The sequence below is a fragment of the Rhea pennata genome, chromosome 7, assembly GCF_028389875.1.
Source record: "Rhea pennata isolate bPtePen1 chromosome 7, bPtePen1.pri, whole genome shotgun sequence".
Taxonomy (NCBI): Eukaryota; Metazoa; Chordata; class Aves; order Rheiformes; family Rheidae; genus Rhea; species Rhea pennata.
In genome coordinates, this window is record NC_084669.1 from 19,459,186 (window position 1) to 19,486,157 (window position 26,972).

At 41.4% G+C, this 26,972-nt stretch overlaps 1 protein-coding gene across 3 annotated transcripts; it reads right to left on the reverse strand.

The window, feature by feature from the left end:
- Nucleotides 1-11,019: 11,019 nt before the first annotated feature.
- FAS (Fas cell surface death receptor) lies at nt 11,020-24,882 on the reverse strand. 3 transcript variants are annotated; one of them, XM_062580545.1, is made up of 9 exons: nt 24,782-24,882; nt 17,437-17,602; nt 16,701-16,835; nt 14,026-14,137; nt 13,593-13,657; nt 13,212-13,286; nt 12,995-13,065; nt 12,462-12,486; nt 11,020-11,512 (listed from the first exon to the last, which is right to left on the reverse strand). In XM_062580545.1, exons 1-9 carry the CDS (start codon nt 24,809-24,811, stop codon nt 11,091-11,093), a joined length of 1,101 nt encoding a protein of 366 aa, XP_062436529.1. In that variant the 5' UTR covers nt 24,812-24,882; the 3' UTR covers nt 11,020-11,090. The 3 variants fall into 3 exon arrangements, with proteins under 3 accessions (XP_062436529.1, XP_062436530.1, XP_062436531.1); XM_062580546.1 differs by lacking the exon at nt 24,782-24,882 and adding an exon at nt 24,543-24,622; XM_062580547.1 differs by lacking the exon at nt 13,212-13,286.
- Between the last annotated feature and the right edge of the window lie 2,090 nt (nt 24,883-26,972).

Sequence of the window (26,972 nt, forward strand, 5' to 3'; positions counted from 1 at the left end):
TGAGCTCCTCATACCTTGTCTCACCTGAACTGCATTGTTCCTTTACTCATTGTATCACCTTGTTAATACTTCCACATATCCAGGCTTGCTTAGTGAATGGGCAGAGGAACGGAATGAATAGGTGAGAGCAGAGGAAGAAGGCAGTAACTTCTGAAGCTGTGTCTGTTATCAGTAGAATAATGATGTATAGCAGGATATGGTGTGTGGGCTGTTCAGGTATTACCCTAGGGGGATGGAAGCTCAGGTAGGGCACAGCAGGTGTTATGTTTTAGAAGAGTAGGTGGACATCCTTTTTTGCTGCCTGCAGTGTCCCAGCAGTGGAGGAGTTGATTACAGTGATGAAGAAATTCATTTAAATGATTCAGAAAGTGCTGAAGTCACACAGATCAAGACTTATGTTAAAATTATTTTTTAAAGACTTATTCCAGGAAAGAACCAATTTTAGACAAGTCACAGTTAGAATAATTCTTCTGGTAATGGTCTGGCTGTATTTTGTAAATAAATACCAAGAAAATGGGTAAAGCAGCAAAGCTGTCATGGCTGAGGTCAAAGTACTCCAGTTAACACAAAATGTTAATGTATTGTTCTTGTAATGTTGAAATCATAACTCTTAACATTTCCAGGGAGTTAATAATTCAGAGTTAAGAAATGCATTCAGGACTTGATACAGTAACAGGAAAGACTTCCATTTAAAGAAATAAACTGAATGTCCGTGGCATTGTTGCAGTGAGGACAAAACAGGAAAGAGAGAATTCCTCAGATGATCTTTAGCATGACAGCAGAATAAAGGAAATGGATGCACAGAGATCTTTTAGATTATATATCTAAACTAGCGGAATAAAGACTCCATCCTGGTGAATGCAGAGTTTTCCTTAGCATGAAAGCCAAGGCATTTTAAACACCCAACTGTTCTGTACAGAGCCCAACTCCAAGGGGGGCTCTCTGCACAGTACTGCTTAGAGATATGTGAAAGTGTGCCAGAATAGCTAAGGTCTAGTTATGGTTGTGAACTTGGTCATGTATAAAATAACTTCACACTTATTAAAAAAAAAAAAAAAAAAAAAAAAAGTGCCTGGCTAGGCTCCAAGGAAATTCATTTCATCCATTATATTATTTTTCTGCCAACTATTTGTGGAACTAAGGAACTAATTACATAAATTCTACTTCCTTTTGCTAAGGTGGTAACAAATAAATCTTCTTCAGAATTTTAGCTATAGAAGGCCCAATGGAAATGTGGTAAAATCTCTATATTTCAAATAGATGCACAAAACCTGACTGACTCCAGCATCTGAAGTGACACAGGGAGTGTGGTCAGCCATTAGGAATACACCAACATTTTTGCAAAGTACAGTGCAGAGTTAAAATAGAGTGTGGAAGTCAGATGCAGTTATTAGAATAAGTAGATAATTTATACTGCCATGATACACTGTTTCTTTTTCCCAAATTACTTGTGAATATCCTAATACTGAAAACGTAGGAGAGTTCATGAGAGTTCTTGCTCATCTTCACCTAATCATTGACATAAGTCACATACTCTATGTCCAGAAGATTTAGCAGCATTGCATCCTAACTAATAACTTGAAACTTTTTGAGCATAACATTTTTAGAGAGTCCTAGGCTAGTCTTTCAAAGGTATCTCTGTCCCTAAGCATATATGAGAGAGAGTCAGAAGCCCCTACTTGTTTAATTCTGGACTGAAAAGTACACAGAAAGTACATAGAAGTATCTGCATCTAAAAATACACTCCTACTTTGTGGGTTAATTAGTATGTTTTAAAGATAGATAATGTAATTCAAGAGTAACTGTATTAGCATGCTTAATCATGATAATTTGAACATTCAGAAGACTAGAAAAAAAATTACAAGAAGTGCTGAAGATGTGTCCTTTGATTAAAAAGGTGCTGTGTAGCCTAATGACACAGAAATGATGAGACGGAAGCATGGTAACAATGTTCTTACATGTTAAAGGCTGTCCTAAAAGGAAAGGGAACAATCTGTTCTTGGTATGATAGTGGGTATGACAAGATGTAAAGGACTGCAAGTCCACCAAGGATTCAATTAGATAGACAAACCTTTTAAAAATAAAGACTGAAACATCAGCATCAGTTTTGGAGTCTCCATCTCTGGAGATGGAACGGAATTGTCTTAGTTAATCCTGCTTCAGGGCAAAGGCCTGGAATAAATGTCCTTTCAAAGTCCCTTCCTGCTTTCAGAGTCTAGGAAAATGATAAGTAGCTTTTAAAGCAGAAGGACTTTGTGGGTCTGTTTTAAAGTGGTTGGAATTTCCAGCTCGCTCTTTTTAAATAGGAACTATCCGTAAAGTTCATTGTTCAGCAGGCAAAATTCTTGGGTTTCACCTTTAGCTAGAAGACTTAATTTCCTGTTTGAGATCATAAACAGTATTGTATTCTCAAAGAAGAAAGTCCCAGATGCTTTATTGGAAAAAAGAGCAAAAATAAACAAAAAAAGCCCCAAAAGACAGTGTAGTTTGACAAAGTGAAACGCTTAACTTGCTGGGAAGGCAGTGTTACACTATTATTTGCTCTTGCTACTTCCTGTAACCTTATCCAAATTGATTAAAAATAATCACACAGAAGATTTTAGGTGCTTAATATCAGCAATGGATGCCAGTGTATAAAAGCAAGTTTTCACACTGCTGAGCTGCTGAGCCTGCATGCTTTAGCTGGCTTCACAAACTGGGCAATTCTTTGGCTGCTTTACCTGTGATGTGTGGTCCATAAGATAAGTAATATAAAGAACTCAGTAGTTCAGGCATTTCCTGTATCAGGGAGAATCAGTTTCAAACTCGCACACCAGCAAATATTTAATTACACGTAGTGGAACAGCTTCAACAAGAGTGATCAGGAAAGAGATGTCCTTAAATAGCCCAGAGCTTCTGGGATGTAGAAGACTTTTGTGCAATTTTCTGCTCCAAACCAAACAAGGGGATTTCAGCCAAGTTCTGCTGCATTTCGTGTGAGTGTTCAAAGCTACTGGGCCAATAAATATGGGGTTAGAGTGAAAGAAGGAGGAAGAATATCTGACTAGCATTTCTGGATTTTATAATGTGGCAAGACCACAGAGACAGGCATCATCCATTTTTAAGTTATGCTGTTAGACTCAGGAAAGCTGTTTTAGCATTTTTAGATTTTAGAAGTCTCATTTTGCTTTTTGGCTGTCATGGATTCCTGCTGTAGCCTTATGTATACTAAGGTTGTCAGTAAATCTGCCCAGACTTGTTAAGTGGGAGTTGTTTCTAATCCTGTTTAGTGAGTACAAGCTAATGAATGATTAGATCCTCAGGTGGGATACTACCTTTAAAAAATAAATAAATAAATAAAAAGCTTTCTTTTTGCTTTCTAGTGATCGCTAGCTTGCCCTTTCGAGCCCAGTTGAAAACCTGGAACCAAGTAGAACAACATTTCACATGAAGTCCTGTTTTGAACCAGACAACTTCCAAAACTTTCTTTTCTCTGTTGAAATTTTCTGGGCTTGGTTGCTCTCCAAACAGAATGTATTGATTTAATTTGAGCAACAGTATTCTCAGTCACATTTGGAAGAACCATTTCCTCTATTTATTTAACAAATGAATATATAGCTCTCTTTGGAATAGGTCCATGGCTGAGAAAAGATGGTAGGAAAAGTGTTCTTTCTGAGAAATGCTTTTACACATTGTATTGGTAGTTGGTTTGGACTTGAAGGAGTTAGGGGATGTTGAAAACTGCATTTCCTGTGCAGTCTGTATATTTTTATAGTGATGTATTTTGAGATGCTTACTGTTGGGGAAGGGAGGAGGAAGCTGATTTCTGAAAGACTTCGACTCTGGCCCTTAGAGAGAACTGAGCCTTTGTCTTGTTTCCATCTCCAGAAGTCCAGTTAATGAATTTGCTCCTATCTGTTTCCATTTACAAATGCAAGGAGAGTGGAAGAAGTTGCACTGACAGCAGGTTAACAGACCATTACAGTTGTAAAGGTAGGCAAGAATGAGAAGATAAATAACCCCACAAATTTTTTAAGCATCTTCTCAGCTCAAAGGAGTAAGTGTGTATTCCTTAGGCCGTCAGATAAAGGTAATACTGTCCTGCAGTCTTGTAGGCACTGAGCCCCAGTAGAACTTCTGTCTTGTAGTAGAGCCACTGCACGGGAAGACTTGGCAGCACCTGTTAGTGTAACTGTTCAACAAATCATTTAAGAAAATACTTAAGTGCTTCCTAAGAGGGTACTTAAGAGTACCTACCCTTGTAATATTTTATAATTTAAATTATACAGAGTAGCATCACTCCTGATTTACAACATCTTTATAGGGTGCTCTTTTGAAGTTCCTCAGGCTAGCTTCCTCCCCCCTGCCCCCCCCCCCAATGTCAGGGAAAGGCATTTGCATGTTTCAGGGAGACCTGAGTAAAGTTATCATTTCCAGTTAAGACACCTCAGTAAGGGAGCTGTGTATTTAGTGCAGCTAGTTGCTGATTTGCTGCTTGCTAAGGATACATAAATAGAGCCAACAAAAAACATAATACATGGAGAACTTTGTAAATGCTGATGTCTCATGTTGGGAGATTGTATATTTTCAAGCACTCATGATTGTTCCAGTTTTGTGATTGAAGCAACAGTCATGGACTTTATAATATTAAAAAAAAAAAATCTTGGCAACAGGCTTCATGTGATTCCCAACATTTCTATAGCTAGAACAGAAGTTAACACTACATTTAATGTATAGTTATTTAGCATGATTGATAGGCTGGTTTATAAGCCTGGAAGAGAAAGAAGACAAGATAAGGCTGTTTACACTAGCATGTAGCAATTAAGGGTATTATTCATAAGCCATTTTCTCCAGAAAGCATCTAAATTGTCACTGCCCACCCTTTCTCCTCCCCCATCTTCTACAGTTGCTTTTTTACTTTATTCTAGTAACACAAAGATTGCCCTTAGGAGGGCCAAATTTCAGAACAGCTGTCCAGTCTTTCCTAGACTTTTTCAGCCACTGCTAATATGTGTTTTTGTTTGGTACCGTGGCAGTCACATAAGTAATGATCAAGTGAATGTCTAAGTCACAACCACTTTGTTTTATATGTGAACATTTATTAAGACTTTATTGCAGTGCAATTGCATTATTGATGCTGGCACGGTAATGTTGCACGTACTTCAGTAACCATGCCAATTCCAGATTTTGGAGGGTTCAGTTTGCAGCCTGAGTGTGTTGCTATGACAGAAACTTTTCCGTGTGCTGTTAAACTGAAAACCAGTGATGCCAAATCATTGGCTGTGTGGCTGCAGAGTTTGGCAATGTAGCGTGGGACCTTTTCTTGAGCTGCTTAATCCTAGGGCTGGCTGAAGGGACTCAGACTCTGCTCATCCGCAGATCAGAAGAGCGTTATGAATGCTGTTGTCATTTTATGACTTTACAGATGTCACTTTAGGTCCTGTTTTTAGTAGGCTGATAAGGCAAATCTAGTAGACTGTAACTTCAGGAATCATATGTAAAACTGGATTTTGATTTTCTGCCTGAAGAAAGGGCAGGGGCTGCTGGGGAGCCTGCGGGTGACCTCCCTCACGCCAGGGGAGCCCCGAGGCAGGAGTCAGGCTGGCAAGCTGGCCTCAGCCGGACAGCAGACCCTCCTACCCGAGCAAAGCTTTGTGCCCTTACAGCCGCCAGCCACCTCTCCAGTTACGTTTGAGCTCGTTTATAAAACGTTACTTCCCTGAGAGGAGCAAGCGAGCTGTGTGCTGGGCCGTGAGCGGGGAGGAGGAGGAGAGGAGGCGGGGAGGAGCGCGCCCGCGGGCCGCCCGTCGCGGTGGGAGCGGTGCGGGGAGGAGTGCGGACAGGGGCCGCGGGGGGGATGCTCGCGGGGCGGCCTGGACACAGGCTGCCCTCTGCTGAGCGCTGGTGAGGAGCAGCAGCCTGCAGGGGCTGGCGTGTGCTGTGGTGAGCACCGAGGCGCTCGCTAGCTGTTACCCTCCCCTCTCCACAACAGATGAAAAGAAACCAAAAAAAAAATGCCTTTTTAAAGTGATTTCAAAAAAATTTTTTTTCATTACAAGTATAAAAGAATTTTGTTTTAAAGAGATTTGATTGAGACGTTCAAAAATACTGAGTTAGCTGGTGACAAATAAAGACCAAAAAAAGAGAACGTAAGACTTCAGATGCAGATAATCTGATAAATGCATCAATCCCATTAGTGCCTGTAGGATAATTATGCAAGAAATGAAACTGGGTACTTTTCAGTACTGAAATCAAAAATCCTTTTTTGTCCTTTCTCATTCATATCCCAGCTATGCATATACAGATATGTCTACCTCTCCTGCTGTGAACCATGCATAGGGAAATCTTTGCAAAAAGCAGCAGAGGAGAGAGGAACAGGGACCTCCCTGTGCTGCGTTCCCTGGCTGTGCAGGAGGCTGAGAGCTTCCCTTAGGCTCTCACCCACTCTTGCTTTCTATCGCTATCATCTCCCCTTTTATTTGTTTAAGGACTGTCTTTTCAAAATGCCAGGCATCACAGATGTTTTTTGCTGATTCCCAGCTGGATTGCCTGCTATGAAAACAGCACTCTTGTCACAGTTGTTGGTTTGTTGGGGGACTTAGAAACCCAAATTTAAAGCAATGGGAAAAGACCCCCTAGCACTCTATCTGCCTTAAAAGCCTTGTTTCCAATTTGGAAAAGAACATGAACTAAAACCACTGAAAAGCTGTCCAGAAAATACTGACTGTACATTAAGTTTTTGATTGTTCCCACATCCCTCATAATTCTCAACCACAGCTTCTTACTAGAGGCTAAATACACACGGTGGGCATTTTCCTTCTTCCTAGAGTGGGATAGGAGGAATGTAAGCTTCTCTTTCAAGTACAAAATCAAAGTATTGACAAACAGTAAGAACAAAAATTTGAGGTTCTGTCACTCCCTCCAAACAAGCAATCTGTCCAGCTCCGAGGGTTTTCCCAATACCCTTTTATTTTCATAATTTTATATTGTGTTCTCTCCCTCTTTTCTGTACAGAAAATAAGTATACAGCTCTTTCTTACTTCATGCTTATGCTATCTGTAAAGAAACTTTTGAACTATTTGTATTCAGCACTTCATTCTTCAGTGATATCTTTTCAAGAACTGGCAGCTTTTAGTATGACTATGAGATTAACTTTAAAAATAACTATTCCATATTGTAGGAGTACTGTATACAGGAACTGTCTTTAACATCTCATGCTTTCTTCAGGTGCCACACCGTAATAGTGATCTGGTTTTGCTGCTCTTGCAAGTCTTAGGTTTACTTACAGGGCAACAGCAAATATTTCAGTTTACAGTGAGCATATGGGATATGTGCAGCATAATGCTATCTGGAATTTCTGAACAGACCGTCTATCATACGGTCCCTTAGAACTGCAAAGGAAAGAACTCAGATTGTCGTTCCAGCCTGATAGTTCTGTGGTTTTGTTCTTCTGCTGTTATTTTAAAATAACAATTGCTGTTGTTGTTTCTTGGTTTTTATAACAAAGGCAAGTGGTTTTTCAAAGTTTTTTTTTCCTGTAGAGGGAGCTTCCCCATTCTGCTTTTCAAAATGTGTCTAGTCATTTCCTGAGCAAGTTTCTGTTTCAGTTTCCACTTGCTTTTCTGTTGCTGGATTTCTGTACAGCAGGAAGGTTTCATTTTTCAGTATCATTTCTGATGCTTCCCTCTCTCCTCTGCCTTTCCCACGACCACCAAAACTAGGGAAAACAGTCATTTTACATGGCTGCCTGCCTGTTCATGATACAGTCTTGCCTTTGAGGAGAAAGAGGCTGGTTGTTGCAAGTGTGCAAAGGGCAGAGCACAAAATAAAGATACCAGAATTAGGTTTATGTGAGTGGCTAAGGTACTGACAGTAGTCTTGCTTACCAGCATAAGGCTCTGAGCAGACTTTCCTCCTGGGAAACAGCACGAAAGGTGAAACAGTGCTAATATAACCTGCTTCGCATTACTTTACTGTGAAGCACTAATATACAAATGGGGCCAGAAAAGGGAAGTGACGGAAAGCAGGATGTGTTGACATTAGTCTTCAGAACTAAGTTGCTTTTGATTTCCAGTCCAGCTAGTATAAGTAAGTTTGGTCAGATATAGCTCTACATTGCACTGCTGACTGCACTATAGATACATATAGGCATATGCACTACTTTTTGAAAAGCCAACTGTATGATACAATCATCGATCCACTTACTTGGTGCACACCAAGTTAAAAATTAGGGTGTATGCTAACCATGAGATTTCATGACAGTCTAGGTTCAGCCTTGCAGATACCCTCTAAGGAGAGTATGACTCATTGCCCAAGGAGGTGTTTTTTTTCTCTCTCTCTTTTTTTTTTCCCCTAAACCATCCTCATTTTACTGAGGTTGGGAAATTCCAGTGTGATGAAGCAAAAATTTCACGTTCTATTTAATTATCACAAATTTAAGAGATTTGATGTCTCCTTTTTACAATCATCTGTCCTGTTTGTGGCCAGATGCCAAATGCCTTACTCTGAGAAGTAAAGATAGGAGCCAGAGAAAGCCAAAGTTCAAGTCATACAAATGCCAACATACTTTTTAGCTTCATTTATGCCTCCCTGGGTGGGACATGGTACAAGGGCTTGTGAGAGCATGGAGCTTTTCTTCTTTCTGTCTTGATTGTGCTTCTATAGAATTGCAGCCTAGGAAATAAATATGTTATGCTGCTCTTCTGAGGGGAAACACCCTGGCAGATATTTTATTCCCCTGTGTACGAGTGAAGCCTCTCCAAAATATGGCAATAAGCAACATGCTGGCCCAGTATGTGCGAGATCTGTTACAGATAGCATAGGCACAACAACTCACTTGTACAATTGCATTCCTTCATCAGGCTCTGTGGTTAGAGAGTCCATAGGTTGCACAAGTCTGGTGCATGGATGCTAAACCATCTAGATCTAAGTGCTTGAAACTTTTCCTTTGAAAAGCAGCACTGTATGGGGATTTTGGCAATATAGTAGTAACATACTGACATATTAGACCTGTGAAGCACTTAAAAAAAACAAAAAAGCAAAGAGGTTTGAGGCAAGAAGTTCCAAAGTGGGAACTTTTTGGGAAATATTTTCAAGCACTTAGTGTCTGTGTAGCATTTGAAAACTGAGGAAGGGCTATACAGCCTAAGCCAGGGCCTTGGCTTGGCAAAAAAAATGGGCTGTAGGGCCCTTGGAAGCTCCACAGGTAAATCTTTGAAAGACTGAGAGTTTTTGAAGCTTCTCTAAGTCCTATCTTTCACTTCAGGCTTATGCTGAATTCAACTAAAAGAATCATGGCTGCATTTCTAACTGTCTGCAAAGGCTAAACACTGCCTTCACAGGCATGTTATTGCCCGTAATAGCATGACCTTCAGGAGCGGTCCCTACTGCAGGCCTGGGGGCCCAGTGTTGCCATGGGGTGGATTCCCAGTAGCTGGCTTCCTGCTAGCACATCTGCCCTGCCCTTTCCACATTGTGGGAGCAGATGGCACCAGTCAGGACACAACTCACCAGACAGGTCTTGCTCAACTAGGGCTGTACGCATGCATGTCTCAGCAGGGAACAACCTTAGGCAGGCCTGCTCAGCAAAGGCACCGGGTACAACCACCTGTCAGCCGATCTAACTGGAGATTCCCTCGAGGGAACAGATAGTAGAGCCATAGAGCAAAGTCATTCTAACTTCCTATGTGACCTGAAAAATGAAAACAGAAGACAGAAAGGTTTCTTCTTGATTGAAACGTTTTGTGAGACTACCTGTGAATTAGTGTTTGAGTAGGGAAGGCTTCAGCTGTGAGGCAGGCAGGGTAGGAAGGCTCTTCTGGACAGGTATGTAATTGGTAGGTTGTCTTTCATTTTAAGGTTTGCTTCTTCTGCAAGTCAGAACGTTAAACCTGCAGACAAATGATGTGAAGTAGCATAGTAGGCATGTATCTAATTCAGTCTCTGAACTGCGAAAGATGGGTGCAAAAGAGCTCAGCCTAGGGCAATAAATATTTCACGTGTGGGAAACTCCCTCTCTCAGAACAGTCCCTCAATTTTTATAGACCAGGTAGGTTGCAGAGCAGCAGTACTGATTATTTGGCTTTTGGAGCTGTCTGGGCTCTGTTACGGGAGAAGGACAAATATTTTTCACGAGAATGAACCCCTTTTGTGATTCACTGACATGAGTAAAATGAAATCTAAACATGACATCTATAGGTGCATTGTAGGAAGGAAAAAGAAGAGTCATTCACTACTTTTTGATTTTATTATTGCATTTTCCTTATTACCATTTCTTGCATTAGGAAAGCTAGTGTTGCACACTTAACTTCGGAGACTCCACAGCTTGTGCAGATTGACCTCTCAAAACCATAGTTCTGTGCCAGTCCAGCTCCTGCTTCTCTGAAGAGTTTTAACATTAGAAAAGCCTTGCAATCATTGCAGAAAACAAGGGAAATAATACCTTTTACTTAACCTTGGGGCTTCTGCACAGAAAAACCTGTGCATATATACACACACATATATATGTATGCACACATGTGCACACACACAAATATATTACACACCTGCACACACTTAAAATACTTTTATATAAGTGAGAAGTCCTGCTTACAAAAGAATAGGATTTAATTATAGATTAATATATATATTCAGAAGGTATATATATTCAGAGGTATGTTTCATACACTCTTAAAACCAGAGCTTTCTCTTTGAAAAATTCAACAAAAGGGAAAAGCTACATCCTGCTATATTAATACAAGCAAAACATTATAGTGGTACACTATGCAGGATCATACATTTGAACTAAACTTTTTCTTCAAGTAAATGTTGACTTCTTTCTTTTGGTAGAGTCCAATAGCTGAACTCTTACATTGCAATTTTTAGTAAACAAGCTTTAAAACTTTCTCACTGTTCTTAACAGCCTAAATAAACAGTTACAACTTTTTTTAAAAAAAAAAAAAAAGAAAGAAAGATGCCTCTCAAAATTGTAACTACTCCTTGTTCATATTATAACCTCCCTGGATGTTACTGAGCTGCCAAAGAAAACGACAAATAAAAATGTAATGGTTTATTAACTGGTTTATTAACAGAAATACAAAGCTAATTAGAAAAAAGTTTCAAATAATTCCATGCTATGTCTCTTCCAAACTGTCAGAATAGGTTTTACTTAGCTCAGCTTTATGAAGATGTGAATTTCCACCTCCACCTTCCTGACTGCAGGTTGTGCTTTGCTCAGTATTATCATTGTAAGATTGTCTACCTTCCTCACTGCTGGGAACAGCTGCCTGCAGTTTTTCCTGAATTTTGTCAGCTGCAGTGCACATTTTAAGCTCTCTCAGGCTGTTGATTAGAGTCCCATAGGCTCCTCTTATCCCATGTCTTTGATACCAGTCTTGAAACAGCTTAATCTTCTGTTCAGATGTATCACTAAAATTATCCCGAAGAATTTGATCTATGGCAGGTTCTGGTACTTTGCGATTACGAACAAATGTCTTGACTTCCTGGAGTGTCATCTCCCCCACAATACCAGGAATATGGGTACTCAGGTCAATATCTAGAAGTATAATAGGAAATGAAAACTCTTGGCACTGGTATCGTACTGCTTTTTATTACCCAAGCAGAAAGTTGATCCTTTTCCTATCCAATAGAGATAAGTTTCATGTATTCATAACTCAGTATGTTTTATGTGTGATTTTTACAACTTATATCTGGTTCCATATTAGGGACAGATCTGCTTTTACATGTTACCAAATGCTATGTAAAACAAATACTTAGAGCTGCATCTATATTGCTTTCTATCACTTCAAATAGAACGTTTGTTCTCTCTGTAACCTATTTTGTCCTATCTTTGATCAAAATCTGATCATGTTTCATGTACCTGTTTTGCCCAATACAATATTGGGAAAGGTCTTGGAACCAGACAGGTCTCTTGCTGTGATATAGCCCTAGAGCTCACATTCTCTCCCTGTTGTTTGTTAGCACTATGGTTTTAGCCTTGAACTTAAGGTTTGTTTCTGCTATTCCATTGCTGGCATGTGGGACTACTCCATTATCATAATTAGCCATAATCATAGGAATACAGCTTGCTACCTCCTAGAGTTTGTACTGCAAGCAGAATAGAAGTTCACCTGTTGTCAGTTAGTAATTGTTTCCTACACAACAGAGAACGTGAGATTTCTCCTGAGGAATTAACATGAAACCACTAAATGCCTTAATAAGCACAGTATCATAGAATCATAGAATCAGTAAGGTTGGAAGGGACCTCTGGAGATCATCTAGTCCAACCTCCCTGCTCAGCAGAGTCACCTAGAGCATGTTAGACAGGGCTGCATCCAGGCGGTAGGAGCTGGCATTTTTTTAATAAGCCTTCTGTGTTGTACAAGAGTGACAGCTTTAGGAAATGGTAAAGTCTACACAAAAATATTACACACAAAAATAGTGCAAGATTTCCATGTCTATATATTTTTCTTGTACCGAATTTTGAGAAATTACTTGCTGCTCACCTGCAAATACAAGAGGTACCATCTCCTGAAAGAGAAGTGGAGGAGAAATTAATTGAAACTAGTTTTGTAGAATACCAACCTTGCATAAGAAGATAAACAGACTTCATGTTGAAATAAAACTGGAGAGACAAATGTCATGATTTCCCTCTTTCCTAGCCAGGGAATCAGATTGGACAGACCTCTTTTTATTTGACTTAGCTAGGGGAATCACCTCACGATTCCTTTGCCTAAAACTATGCATGGGGACAAGTACCCAGGGTCAGTGGAGGCAGGATAATTTATAAAATTTTTTTCTTGGTCTTGTAAATCAGGGAGCACATAAAAAAATTGTTAGATAACATGAAGAAATAATTTGAGGTGGTTACTGTTTCTTTCCTCTTGCTTCTCCCAAATGAATCCTCTTGGTGAAATTTACTGCATTCATGAAATAGAAGACAGGCATCCACATGCTTAGGAAGTCCCAGGATAATTTAAATGCAAAAAAGGTTCAAGCACCAATCTGAGTTTTATCTAACTTAAGCAACAATACTTACAGAAGAAACTCCTGGTTTGGAGACTACTTCAGCTGGGGACTGCCTGCTGCTATCCTTAGATTTTTTCCTATCTGAAACAATACAATGCAAAACAATTTTAAAATCCAGCACAGTGTATTTCTCCTCTGCACTCCAAGAATAATAAAATTACATCTGAGAAAGCAGCTGAATATCCTATTCAGAGTATGATAGGAACAAAGAATAGGGAATGACTTACAGCAGAATATTCCAAGTAGTACCAACACTACAATTCCCAGAACAACTCCAGTGATCCACAAAAGGCTTCCTTTTTCTATTGGAACATTGGAAACAGTACATGAAAGCTAAATCAAGAAATGCAATACTGCAACATACTGTAAAATTTAACAAAATTGTGTCAGATTATGAGGATCTTTTTTTGTTCTTTCCTAATGGCAGAGGCTAAAGGTTTATCTAGTACAAGTCACCCCTTAAAATGAATGCTGACCCCAACATTTCCACACTGATCAAGGGAAAAGAGCAGCCATGATCAGGACCAGATCAGTGGATGGCCTGGTATATGGTGCCCCTAGTTGTTAGGAATCATCACTGTGTACCAAGCTAGGTTTTAAAATTGTACCTTTCATTTTGCATACAGTGTCTGAAGTTGAAGTACATTGTTTTTCAACCAGACCACTTTCACATCTGCAGAAAACACAAGCAAATATTATTATGAGATTTATTTATCTGTTTAGAAACTCTTTCAAGAGAACAAATCAAAATCTTCTAACAGTTTTTATCAGGTGTTTAATACATCAAGATATATTACAGCTTAGCCACTTCATTAGATTTTTTTCTTTTAAAGGTATATGCAGAGTTGGTGGATTTATACAAGTTTTTTTGTGTGCCTTTGGAAAGTCTGCATGCAAGTTAAGTTAACAGAGTTAAGCAAAGGAAAACCAGTGTCTTTTCCCCCAAGTTAGATATTATCATAGACTCCATCTTGAAACTGGCTGAAAAAAGGTGATTCAAGATTGAATATTTAACGTGAATCAATGGAGGCATAAACTTACATGGTGCATGGCTCACAGTGCGTGCATAATCCAGAAGAACTGCAAAAGTGGTTCTTTGCACAAGTGCATTCTGTGTTCTGTATTGGAGTACATTTCTTTGCAGTCTCCAAACCTAAAATGAATTCTTAAAGTTTGTTAGCTTGAAAAAGTAGGCCTTACAACTATGTCAGTCCTCTGGTCGCAAGGTATTTTACTCATACTGTACTGCTTCTAGCTCTATCACTGCTTTCACTGGCAAGGCTTAATTGCAGCAACAACGTAACTTTTATAAGGAGACTTGCTGTGGGAGTACTAGAAGGAGGAAGATGGCAATGAGACCTCTGCTGGCCAAAAGCTCAGAAAACTGATCATACAATAAGGTGTGTGATAGAAGGGGACTCATTTCCAGCACTGCCAAATGTTGTCAGCTTGTTTTTCCCATTCAGACATGTAAAGCCAGAAGGGACCTTAGAAGATCATGGAACGCATCACCCTGCTTTATAGTAGAGTCAAGTTCTTTACTATTCCAGATAAATGATCAGTTTTATCTCTTCCTGCGGACTTCCAAAATTGAGGAATTCTATTCTTCCTAGCTAACATGTTCTCTTGCTTAAATATCAAAACAAATGAATTTTCTTCTATCCTCAATGTATATAAAGTGACCTCAGTTCCAGCTATGAAATATCTTTCTTCATAAAAAATTACTATAAGTAGATCTATCTAATATAAAAACTATTTTCATAGGAATATAGGAATAGAGTTTGAGATATCACATTCAGCCCTCTGCTGTAACAGAAAAACACATTATCACTCATAATTTGATGATGCTCTCCTGTAAAACAAGTGCTGAAGCCATTCATAAAAATATCACACAAGAATGATCCTAAAAATGATTCTCATGGAACTCCAGTGGTAATTTCCTTCCTGCCTAATATTATCAATTATCTGACTTCTCTTCAACCCCATTATTAGTCATCCTATCACTGTTTCGTTCCTGTCCAGTTTAACTAATAATTTCCTTTGTAGCAGTATACAAAATACTAAATTGTCCTGCTGTACTCATCTTCATTATCCATCTAAAATGCTTATTATAGTAGCTAATGAGAGCTAATGCACATCCTGTTACAGGAAGGGGAAAACATTAAAAATCAGTATTCCAACAGGTGGTTGGAGTACCACCATACTGGACATAAGAGTTTTGTCTCTGCTCACCAAACTGGATTTTGGATATGATGAATGCAGAACTGTCATTCCCTAAATCTAGCTATAGTACAACTAGAGGCCACTTGGCAGAAACAGTAGGAGATTAGTTTAACAAAATTAAAAAAAAAATCGATGATAGGTATTTATGTAATGGGTACTGAATTCCTGGAACTTAATGTCTCCCAGCAGGTTCATGTACAACAGGCTCATAAATGGATATTAAAAGGACTAGACAGGGATGTACTTCCTAACTTCCCTAACCACAACTCTGGATGCTGGGAGCATATGCAGGGATCAGCCCAAAGAAGGTAGTCAGGTTTGTTTGCACTCTATAAATAGCTTCTCCTACCTCCACTGCTGAATGCAGAACATTAGGGTAGGCAGACCGCTAGTCTGACCCAGTATGGCATATCTTATTGTCTCACGATTTGGTCCTATTCCCCATGTAGCATCTTGAATGTATGATAAACATTATGATATGAGCTCCAGTAATTTTAGATGATGATATTAATTATATAATTTAAAAAAATACATAAAAGACATAAAAGAAGTAGTCACAGGGAGTTATTCCTTCTATACTTCTCCCAACACCTCTCTTCTTTTAAATAGAGAACGGAGTGTACTTTCCTACGTTGCTTCTGACTAGATTATGTAGGACCTGCCTCACAAGGAGAAAAGCCTATGCACAACACTGAGTGTCTTTTAGAAAGCAAAGCTGTTTCATATATCCTAGTTCACATCTCTACCATAGCTTTGAAAACCAGCTACTAAGAGACAAAATTTTTGGAGGAGTATTACCTTTTGTTAGACCAACTAATGTACTAGATGGGAAGATAAAGGAAAATAAAGGCTTTAGGGAACATAAGCCTGCTGCAAATTTAGGAGCTATGAACATACTCAGGGCTGACGCAAGGTGCAGAAATCTGTCAGTTTTTCCTAACTGTATTACAGCAGGCCTACTGAAGATACTTTTCATACTGCCTATGAATGTGCTACTATATGCCATATAAATGCATGATCTGCTGGTTGCTTTTTATTGTAACTCATAAATATTACAGTGTTTGTAAGATAATCTAGTAGGCTATATCATCACTCAAGGTTGAGGCCTGTGCAGAAACATTAAGTGTTATAAGGTCTACTAGGAACACCAGAACATCCCAGTGCAAGTGGGTTACCTGTCTCTTTGGGAAATAAGGAAAGGTACAGCAAAGGCAAGTGTAGAAGAGGTGCGACATTACTCACCAAATGCTCCTAGGCTGAGCAAAAGCAGGTGTAAGGCGAAATAAAGGACCAATATAGTTTGTTCTTCCTCCTACTTTGTGCTCAACAAAAAGATACTGGAGGATAAAAGGATGACTTTGTCATAAATTCCTTTTTGTCCTATTCCTAGGACATCTTAATCTGTGTATTACCCTTTACTCAGGGTCTTCCAAGACTTTTCAATCTAATCCTATATCAAACAAGTGCTTGAGTTGCTATTTCTATAAACGTACCAAGCATGTTATCACAAGAATCGCATCTCAGACACTTGTCCAAATCATTGGTATGATCGATGTACTCACGTCCATATTTGCATTGAACACAGTGTTCCTTAATGTTTGTTGGGCAGTTAGTATTTTTAACAAAGCCTGTAGAGAGAGAGAGAGAAACAAAAATAAGATTTGTAATACCTTTGCCCAGAACCCATCAGCTCTAAGACCTACTTCAAACTTTTTTTTTTTTTGTGTAATACCTTTTGATTTACAAATATTGGCAGAATTCATATTCTTTATGCATAAGTATGTGCTTTTCAGCAATGTAGCATACATATTCGGACATCTCTCCCTCCTCCTCCAATTTAGGACTAAAGGACAATTTAGGACATTAAAAAAAAAAAAAAAAAACTTCACATGAAAAATGTGAAATCCCGTGTATATATTTGTAGGCAAAAGCCCATATTAGCATGTTCCTTACCTCTTTCAAAGCTATGTATGTAATTGTTAGTTGTTTTGTGACAAGCATGTTACATAAGAACTATCTGTATGAAATCTGTTAAAAGTTATTGGTGTACTGAGTTCAAGAAAAACTTTGAAAGTGTCTGAGGTTCTGTAATGGAGAAGGGTAGAGCAAGAATGGAGCGCTGTATCCAAGAAACAAAGCACATCACTTAGTTGTCTCAGCAGAAAGTAATTGTGCATGTTGTGGTTTCCACTCTTAGTCACTTTTCAATACAGTTTTCATGATACTCACCACGTTCACACTTCTTGCAACATGTACCACCTAAATTGTACTCGGCTGGAGTACACCTAATATCCCTTTTTGCAATGATCCTCCTTGCAATAAATTTATTATATACTGTGTGTATTGGAGCTTCAGTATCATTTTTGCACTGTGATTCAATAATTAAGCCAAAGACCTAGAAGAGAAGAACAGCAAATTATGGAAGAAATTGTCAAAGACTGTAGGTGTATTTTACTACTAGCTATTATTTCACTGCTAAAGATGTCCATAATCACTTGCTGTAGCAAAAGAGTTAATGAATAATGAGAATACTTATTAGATTTAATGCTATCACCCCTATTCTTGTAGGTATTGATTATTTGGAAATCAGTATTTGAGAACAGGCCTGTACATCTGATTTTAACAGATGACTTCATATACAAGCTAAAGGAACTCCCATTATTTCTTGAACTGCTTCAGATTACTTTACCTAAACCTGCACTTTCTTAGCACTTTCTTTTCAATTTAGTTATTTTTCTCCTTAGAAGATGATGCCTACATAGTCCTGGAAAAGAAGTGTTGCTCTCCTTCCAAATTAATTTCCACTCCTAATGCTCTATTTTGTGAGGATTTTTCCTCAAATTAAATTGCATGATCCTTGTTTCTTTTTTTTTCTCTGCTACTAGTCAGTAGTAACTTTATAGGCCATTATGGTCCTGTCCCTTTTCATGATAATATGAAAGCACAGTGGAACAAATAGAGTCCAAATCATTCTTTCTTTCCATTTTGGAAGTAAAAAGGGGAAAAGAGCAGGATAGGTATAATCTGCTTTATTCTTTCCAATGGTTTCTGGGGAAATTTCTACATACTTGGCATGCACTAAGTATGACATGCCTCCTGTCTCTATAATGGAGCTATGTAATGAACTGGCAGCTTTATTTACTTATTTTTTATTATGCAGGAGAGCTAAAAAACAGCCTGCCTTTACTTAACCCCATTTCTGCTGATAGCTCGAAGTGATTTGCATTTTTTTCCTCTTTATTTTACTTACGTAATACTATAAAGCCATAATGGTAGAAAATGAAGACAGTCCTTTGCAGTCTAAAATCTAAGCTGAACTTTACATTCATTGTTCTTGCTCCTCTTTAATCAAAAAATATTTTGTATTTCTCAAAAGACCCAAAGCCACGGACTATGAGGGATACCAGGGAAGTAGAAAAATGATGTGTGAGAAGAAATGGACCAGTGACCTTGTCCTTAGGAATGTGAAAGAATAGGTAGGTTGTGAAGAAGAAGGATGGAAAGTTATCTTTTTCTAGAAGGGGATTACCAGAGAACAAGTTGCAAGACAAAGAATCTGCAGAATCCTCCCCCCCAGTAGTGCAGCTGATGGTACACAGAAGTCCTGCTAGGCACAGATCCACTCTTATTTTAAATCAGTATGCAAAAAATCTTAATCTAAATAATTGATTTTTAATCTTGTCATGAATATTTAAGCAAAGTTCATTCTAAATGGTTGGTTATCACTCAGCAATTGCAGCTTAATGCAGATTTGTACCGTATTTGTTAATGCTAAGAGCAAAGGATATGCTATATGCATAGTTAAGCAACTTGTAATCATTTGAATACTGGCTATTTTTATTATTTTACATTTTTTTTCCTGCCTGGCTGATTCATTTCATCTTCTTGAGCTTATGAGAAATTGATGCCAATCTCAACTTCACTTAGTTGCAGAAAGACCCTTTAATTAACTTAACTATTTATTGAAAGGTGAGTTCAAGTCTCAATGTGGTATCTCAAGTAAAGGAAGTGTTACTGTGGCTAATGAACGAAGTAATCAGTATGACCAATGTCTGGTGACTCCTACATGTAGTCACTTCTTCTCATCCTCTAGTCTATTTAGAGATAGGAGGACAAAAAACATTTCTGTTCCTTAACACCCATCTCTTTTAAAATTTAAAGAATGTTAGTTACTCGACTGAAACTAGGGCGGCCATGCTTTGCATCCGGAGAAAAGGTTCAGCGGCCAAAAAGCCTGGTTAGCGCCCTGAGCCCAGGTGCTGAGCCCATCGCTTCTCTCGTTCGGTCCTTTGACTTCTTTGCTGCCAAAGCTTTGAGGGTGAGCTTCTGCGTACCACTCTGATGCCTTTAAAAGATTAAGTTAACATAGACCTTAACAGAAGTTGTCAAGTCACTACCTCAAATTAACAGGATTATGTTTTTAATTGGGATTACTGATTAAAAACTGGGATTAAAGAGTCTGATGTAGAGATTTATGAAGCAGCAGGCGTTTATCCATGCAGCGTACAGCCCCCTGCTTTCTGACAGGAAGCGATGGTGCTCGCCACCCCGCTGCACGGCTTCCTGGTGGCCGCCCTCGCCCGCGGCGGCACGAGCCCTGTGCCAACGGCGGAGGCTCTGCTGCCTCTCCGCCGGCTCCCTCCGTGGCGGCTCCGCCGTCCACCTCAGCTCCGGGCCCCAGGCGCCGGCTGCGGAGCGGCCGCGGCGAGGCCAGCAGCAGAAGCATCCGGGCACGGGGCAGTCCGAGGCTGGCGCTCGGGTACCTGCCTGCACCGGGAAGCGCGAGCTTGCCACGAGGGTTTGCACCCTGCAGGCAGGCTGGGCCCCGGCGCAGGGCGAGCAGGCACGAGCGGGGCCGTTGGCCCAGGGGCAAACGAGCCTTCCTCTGTCCCCATCAGGTGGAGGGCTCGGGGAGGAGCGGTGAGACGGCGACTCCCCATCCCAGCACAGTCCCCTTCCCTTGCTCAGCCGCGTGCTTAAACGCGCCATCCCGGACCCTGAAAAGCCGACCGGCGTCTCGGCAACGTTTGCGCCTCCGCTGCGCGTGGCCCGACTCTAGCCTCCTCATGCGGCCTAACACCAGGGCCTCATACCCCCCCCCGCCCTCAGGGAGCCTCGTCCCTCTGTCCGTCCATCCATCTCTCCTGCTCTAGATGGATAAAGTCAACTTGGCAGTTGTCGTTTTGGGGTGAGGGGAGGGAAAAAAAGAATCTGGAAACAACAGTGTAAAGAAAGGGGGAGGGTAGATAACCACAGCTCCAACACTGGGCACAGCGCAGGCGCAGAGCGACATCGGAGAGGTGCAGAGCAGAAGACACACAGAGAAGCACGTAGGGACAAAGTGAAAGAGGGAAACATCTTTCTAAATGACCAACATCAGTAAAACTGCTTCGGCTTACTGAACTACTGCAATTGTACCGCATGCACAGACGTTTTTCCCTCAAGCAAGCAAACGTCCATACCTCTTAGTTATATTCTGATAGTGGCAGGCTAGGGAAGGACAGAAATACAAAATTTTATGATGGAAGCTTTCTTCCGTCATTCATCGAGATGAGCTCCCTGATACACTTACAAGAACTGTGGAACACTTCTCAGAATTTGTCTTTTGAGTAACACCAAACACCTACATCACTTCTGCTCACGGGGACTTCATACACTGCCTACAAATCAGGAACCTTTGGAGACCTTAGCTTTCAAAGCAACATCCTAATTTTTCAAACTTCTTCTTTTTTTTTTAACCTCCTGGATTTGCCCCCTCTTAAAAGCAACATGATCAGACATTTAATTTCCTGAGCACACCTTAATTCCTCTCCTTGATCTCACTGAGCAACAATTGCTAATAACAGAGGGGAAGAACGTTAGGGGCTTTCACAGAGGCAGGGTTGGTAGGTGCTTTCTTATGATTTATACATTCAAACAGAAGAGGCTGTACGTTTTTCAGTCTAAAATTACTCATAGAGGCTCTCATTTTAACTTCCTTATCCGAATCTAAAAAATAGTTGTCGTATCTAAACTAAAGATTAAGATCAAACTAAGCAGTCAGTAGAAGTAAAATCAGTGAAAGCTAACCTTAGCAGAATCCATAATACCAATCACATGGGCACAGATTTTCTGGTTTGATTCCTTTTGCATTGCCCAGGCATTTTTGAGATCATTCTGCCTTCTACCTCTCTGCTTCATTCGCAAGTGCATTCAGCAACAGGTAACAGCTAAGGAAACTCTGAAAACTCCTTTCATCTGTATTCCTAGGGCAGTGACAGGAGCTCTAGTTTCTTTGAAAACTTAGGTGATTTGTGGATTCTTGAGCCTCAGATTCTTCCCCTCTTTCAGTGTTCTTCAAAATGGGTAAATTTCCTTCAAGTGAAAAGTTTCAGCAGATTGACCTGATGGGGAGCTGATCTAGGCTTCCGAAGGGTGTACATGCATTATTTGCATGCAGGCCTTTTAAAGCTTTTACAACAATATTTCACCTTCTAAGTGAAAAGTAAGTCTCTGCTTCTCTGGTCACTTCTATAATAATTTTATTTTTTAGTAAGCCTCTTATGCCATTTCAAATGCTTGATGTTCATGCCTTCAGAGCTTAGTGGTCTTGTGGTCTTCCCCCTCCCCCACATTTGTTACATGGGACAACATACATGAGGTCATCAGGGGCTTTTAGTGTTTAAAAAAAGGAGAGGGATTTTTCTTGCTTTGTTACCTAGTGAGAGGTAAGAAAAAAATTCATTTATGGTCTAATTTTGATCTGTGTCTGGTATTTCTTTGACAAATGATTGCTAACGTTAGCTCTGTTTTAATACACAGTTGTGTTACCCCTTTCAGAATGGCTTCTTCTGTTAAGAGGACTGTCTACTCCTGTTCCTTTACTATAATAAGTAACTTCTCCAGTATCACATTTCCCCCCATCTCTTTTTCTTCCTACCAAGGTGGAAGTTGATAGCACCAAAAGAACTATTAAAAATAATATTTCCTCATGTTATAAATGTTTTTGAGACACAAGACAAAGAATCACATTCAGATTTCTGGGGATCTGAATGTATTTCCCACAATTAGAAATATGCTGAGCTTCTGAGTTTCCAAGAAAGACGCATCTATTGAGTGCCTGTGAGAATAAGGATCTTTAGTTACAGTCCAGCATATTAATATAGTCATTTTTTAATTTTAAAATTGACATTTTAATAGTCAAATTCAAACCATTACTATTTATCATCTGAGCTGTCTCACATGCAAATCACAGTGCAATATTGTGTGTGTGTGTGTGGGGGTGTAATAATGGTTAGTTATTTTGTTTTTGTTTTGTTTTGTTTTTTAGAAGCACTGTTCTAATGTGCACCTAAAATACTACTACACTTAGGAGATACGCAGCAGTATTAGCAGCTCTCATCTCACTTTGAGTATGTTGTGCCTGAATGAAAAAGAAAAGCTGGAGAGGGTTGAAATTTAGAATTTTTCTCCCTTCTCCTAGCGTAACACTATATTTTGCTTTTTGACACTTTCTCATTGTTCAGTGAGTTGCCTAAAAGATAAAGACAGTTCACTACAGAAACATGAGCAGACAAACATTTCCAGAATTGGGGCTTTATGATAGTTTTCACTTGACACTTGCGTCATGCCAGGACTTTGTTGCTATTTGTTTGTGTATATTTAAATATGTGCCTTAGTCCAGTGGGAAATGAGAGCACATGTAATGTAGGATATCCTATTTTCAAAAGCACATCTTCTACTGCCTACTTTGTCAGCAATCATATTGGATTATTATGAAATATTTAGATAACATTTCTCTTTCTCCTAAGATAGCCTGTTATTCTACAGTGTGTCTCTGAACGGTACGTGGTTTAGTGGCTTGTTTCACAGTGTAAAGTTAAATATTTTCTAATTAGGTAGGCCATTGCTATCTTATATACCTGCAAATGCTTTTGGTTTAGTGCAACACAAAGGTTGCAAAACTGAAGTGTAACTCAACAAACTACTTTCATATTCTGGTTTAATCCAGTTAATAAGTCAAACGCTGCTCCAGTTTACTGATTTATAAGTAGTGGAGCAATACACCAGTAAACTTGTTTTAATAGAAAGTGTGTGGGCGTGCTTTTTAAGAAGGGCTGGAATTTGACAGTTCCGTGGAAAACAAGACTAGGAATGATTTCTATAATCTGGGAGCAGTATGAGGAGGAGAGGTATTGTTTATCTGAATTTATCTTCTGAATAGATCTTAGATATGGAGCTCAACTGACATTTCAGCCAGTTGTGTGTCACTGACTTTTCTCCCTGTATAGAAACAGATATTATACATGTCTATCAGCAGCTGAAAATCTTCCTTTGTATTTAAGTATGTTTGATGCCTCATGTAGGGGCATAGATGTAACCTTCTAAATCCCTTTACATAAAATAATTTACTCTCTGTTACATAATAAGAGAGATCAAGTTTTGAATAGTTGCTACCCTAACACCAGATTTTGGCCTGCCAAAATCAAAACAAAGTAGCCACAGGGTGGAAAGATTTTGGGCATGAATTCCAGTGATGTCTCCCTGCCAGCGACGAGAACTGTGGCTGGGGAAGCAACTCACCCTGCACGGCCACATCCCGGTGGGCCCGGCTGCGATAGGGAGCAGGGCTCACTGCCACATGCCCTGTCCCTGCTACCCCAGCCCTGGGCCCCCGGGGCAGGGCTGCCCCAGGGCACCTGCCAAGGCACGTGCTGCCACTGAAGCTGCTGGGGCTAACGCATCTGCATCAGTGGAGACCCCAGTGTCGCAGCCACCGAAGTGCTCGCCCACCCTCCTTGTTAACAGCAACCCTTCAGAATGAATGGTAGCAAAGATCACTTTATAACGACAGTGAACTTTACACATGTGACACAAACTCTAAAGCTGTGGAGACTCATACTCTCCATGGGGCATGACTAATGCAAGAAAACCAGGCCCTGGCCCATTCCTGGTAAACGCTGCAGTTTGTGTCACCAAACTGAGTCTATTTCTGTGGTTTTTCCTGGGTCGCTGTTGGTCATGGTTCAGAGGTCTTCAACCTCTGGTATTCTCTATCGTGTTGATTTAACAGGTCACCGTACTGCGAAGCCGCGCAGCGCAGCTTTCACGAGCGCAGCCCTTGCCCGGGCGAGCAGCCGGGCTCGGCTCAGCCGCGGAGCCCGCGCCGCTGCCAGCCGTGCTGGGGCCCCCGGGCCCTCCCTGTCGCCACCCTCCGCCGTTCCCACGGCGCCCGCGACCCTCCGCCTGCCGCCCGTGGAAGAGGCGGCTGTAAACGACCGGACGCCGCTAGCGCTCAGCTCGCAGGCGATCCTTCCCAGGGCAACAACGACAGCGGAACCACGTTAATGAATTACCTGCATTCCCGGGGGGAAAAAAAAGTTTTTTTCTCGCCTGCCGCTCCCGACGACAAGTAGCAGTGGGGCAGCGGCTGCACCCGCCCTGGCACCGGCACGACGCGGAGCCGCTCCGGCCCCCCCCGGCCCCGGACGGCGCTGCGGTCCCGGTCCGGGTCCGGGAGCGCCGGGCGCCGCGGGGCGCCGGTCCCCGCCGCCCGCCGCACTCTGCCGCGGCCCCGAGGAGGGCAGAGACTTACGAGGAGCCGGGGAAGGAGTCCCGTGGCCATGCCGCGGCGCAGCGCCGGCCCGCGCCCGCCGGCAAAGCGAAAGCGGTGCCGCCGGCAGCCGTCGGGCTCCCGCCTCGGCCCAGCCCGGCCCGCGCCCGGCTCCTCCCATGTTGGTAAACACCGCGGGGGCCTGCCCTCCCCACACCCGGCTCGGCACGGCCCGGCACGGTGCAGCGGAGGCGGCCAGGATGGGGCTGGGGGCGGCGGGCACGGGGCCCCGTGCGGTCGGGGCACGGTGAAGGCCGGTCACGGGGCAGAACGGCAGGAGACTGGGGCAGGAGGCAGCGGGGGCGGGCAGGCGACGGCCTGCGGGAGCGGGGCCTCCCCCTCGGCAACATCGGCACGCGTGAGCTTGGGGGGACCCCGATCCGTAGAAGAGCCCCCGTTCAGAACGGGCGAAACGCCCTGCTTTAGGGGGTGCCGCCCCTTGCAGCCCTTCGGGAAGGATCGCTCAGGCCTGCGCCTCGGGTTTCGCAGCCGTTTCCACGCCTTCGCTGCATTTGCACTGCTGGCTTGCTGTGGTTTGAAGCGGAGGTGGTCTGGCCCTTGCGGCGGTGGGAGCGATGCGAGAGCGACAGCGATCAATCTGCGTGCTGGTCTTTCAGGTTTCAACATAATGTTGTTGCCTCGGTAGGGCTGTGGCCATAACTGAGCTGGCATTTTCATTTTAAACTCCATTTTTCAGTAGTTTATGTCCCTTCATATTTTCTGGTAGCCTGACTTCTAGTTGCCATGCTTGCAGATAAGGTGGGTTCATAATAACATCAAAAAATAGCTGCTGTTTTAAATATTTCAGACTTTTTAAGCACTTCTGGCTAACACAGTGCACTGCTGATGGGTTTTTAAAGATGCTGTCTTAAGAGTACCATTCAATGACAAACTTCTTTCTTCCCCAGTGGCAGTATGGACTATGGTGGACAAGAAACATCTGTGTTAGACACACTGCCTGTGTTGTATAGCCCTAGATAATTCCTACTGGGCAAACCCAAACTCACATTCTGGACTATTATTTTTAGCAGAAATTTGCGTGTGAGTAGCGCTGGAGTAGAGACTGCAAGCAGCACTGTCCTGATCCTGACCCCGATGGCTTCTCTCGCAGAAAGCTCAGCAGAGCTTTCGTTCCAAATTCATCACTTAGGGGATTGTGGTTTGTCCTAAAAACAAAACCGAACATGCCTGGGCCCTCAGCTGGCATCGCTTAGCATTTAGTAACACCTGGCTGCTTGTCTTGTTCTCATCATCAGCGCTCCTCCAGTAACATAGCTGTGTGTATTAGGTGCATGTGGTTTACGGTCTTTTCCCTTGCTGTGAGGTAAACTGCAGTGTGTTTAGCGGTGGAGTGTTTTTTGCCTGGAAGTTAGTTTTGAGATGCTTTTGAGAAGCCATCAGATCGTTGTAAAAACTCTATTGTCTGTTGGTGGCTTAATAGTATTCAGCCTTCGTGTAGATAATAACTGTAGCTGTTTGTTTTCTGGTGTAATGGATGCAAACCAAGTGGCAACAATGTCTTTGGAGGTTGGAAGTTTATTTAGTTGTTGTTTGATTATCTTGAATTTGTATCTCAGGGCACTGTAAAGCTGGTGCTTTCATTTTCATGTTGTTCTTTGCATTGCAGCAGTTTTTTGGGCTGCTGCAAGTGATAGCCTTGCCCCTATGTTCCTTACTCACTTTCTGTCTAAGGTTAGCCTTAGCTGAGGAGTTCTAAGCAGAGTACAATTTTTTGCGTTATTTTTCTTACCAGCAGATGTCCTTGCATCTTTCCAATATGCGGAGGGGGATCAGACTGTGGAGGGGATCAAAATCCAGGTACAATTAATGCACAGTAGCCTGTCTTTAGTTTCTTAGATGTTCTGCTTTTACTAAAGTGAAGTTACTGAGCTGTTAACTATGCTGTTTTGATTTCTGTGGATTTTTTTTATTCCATGTCCACATGTGTGCACTGGTCAGAGCAAATTTTGTTAAAGATAGTTGCAAAAATGCCAGAGGAATAATTTTTGAGACATGTGACTGCAGTTTTCTGGCAATGAGAATCATTGAGTTGGAGTTCATATTCATGCCTTAATTGGCATCAAATCTTTTGGTTTCTTCCCTCTCGAGAAACCAACTTTCACCTAAGAAAACTGACTCTATCGAGACATTACAACTGAATGAATTGCTAATC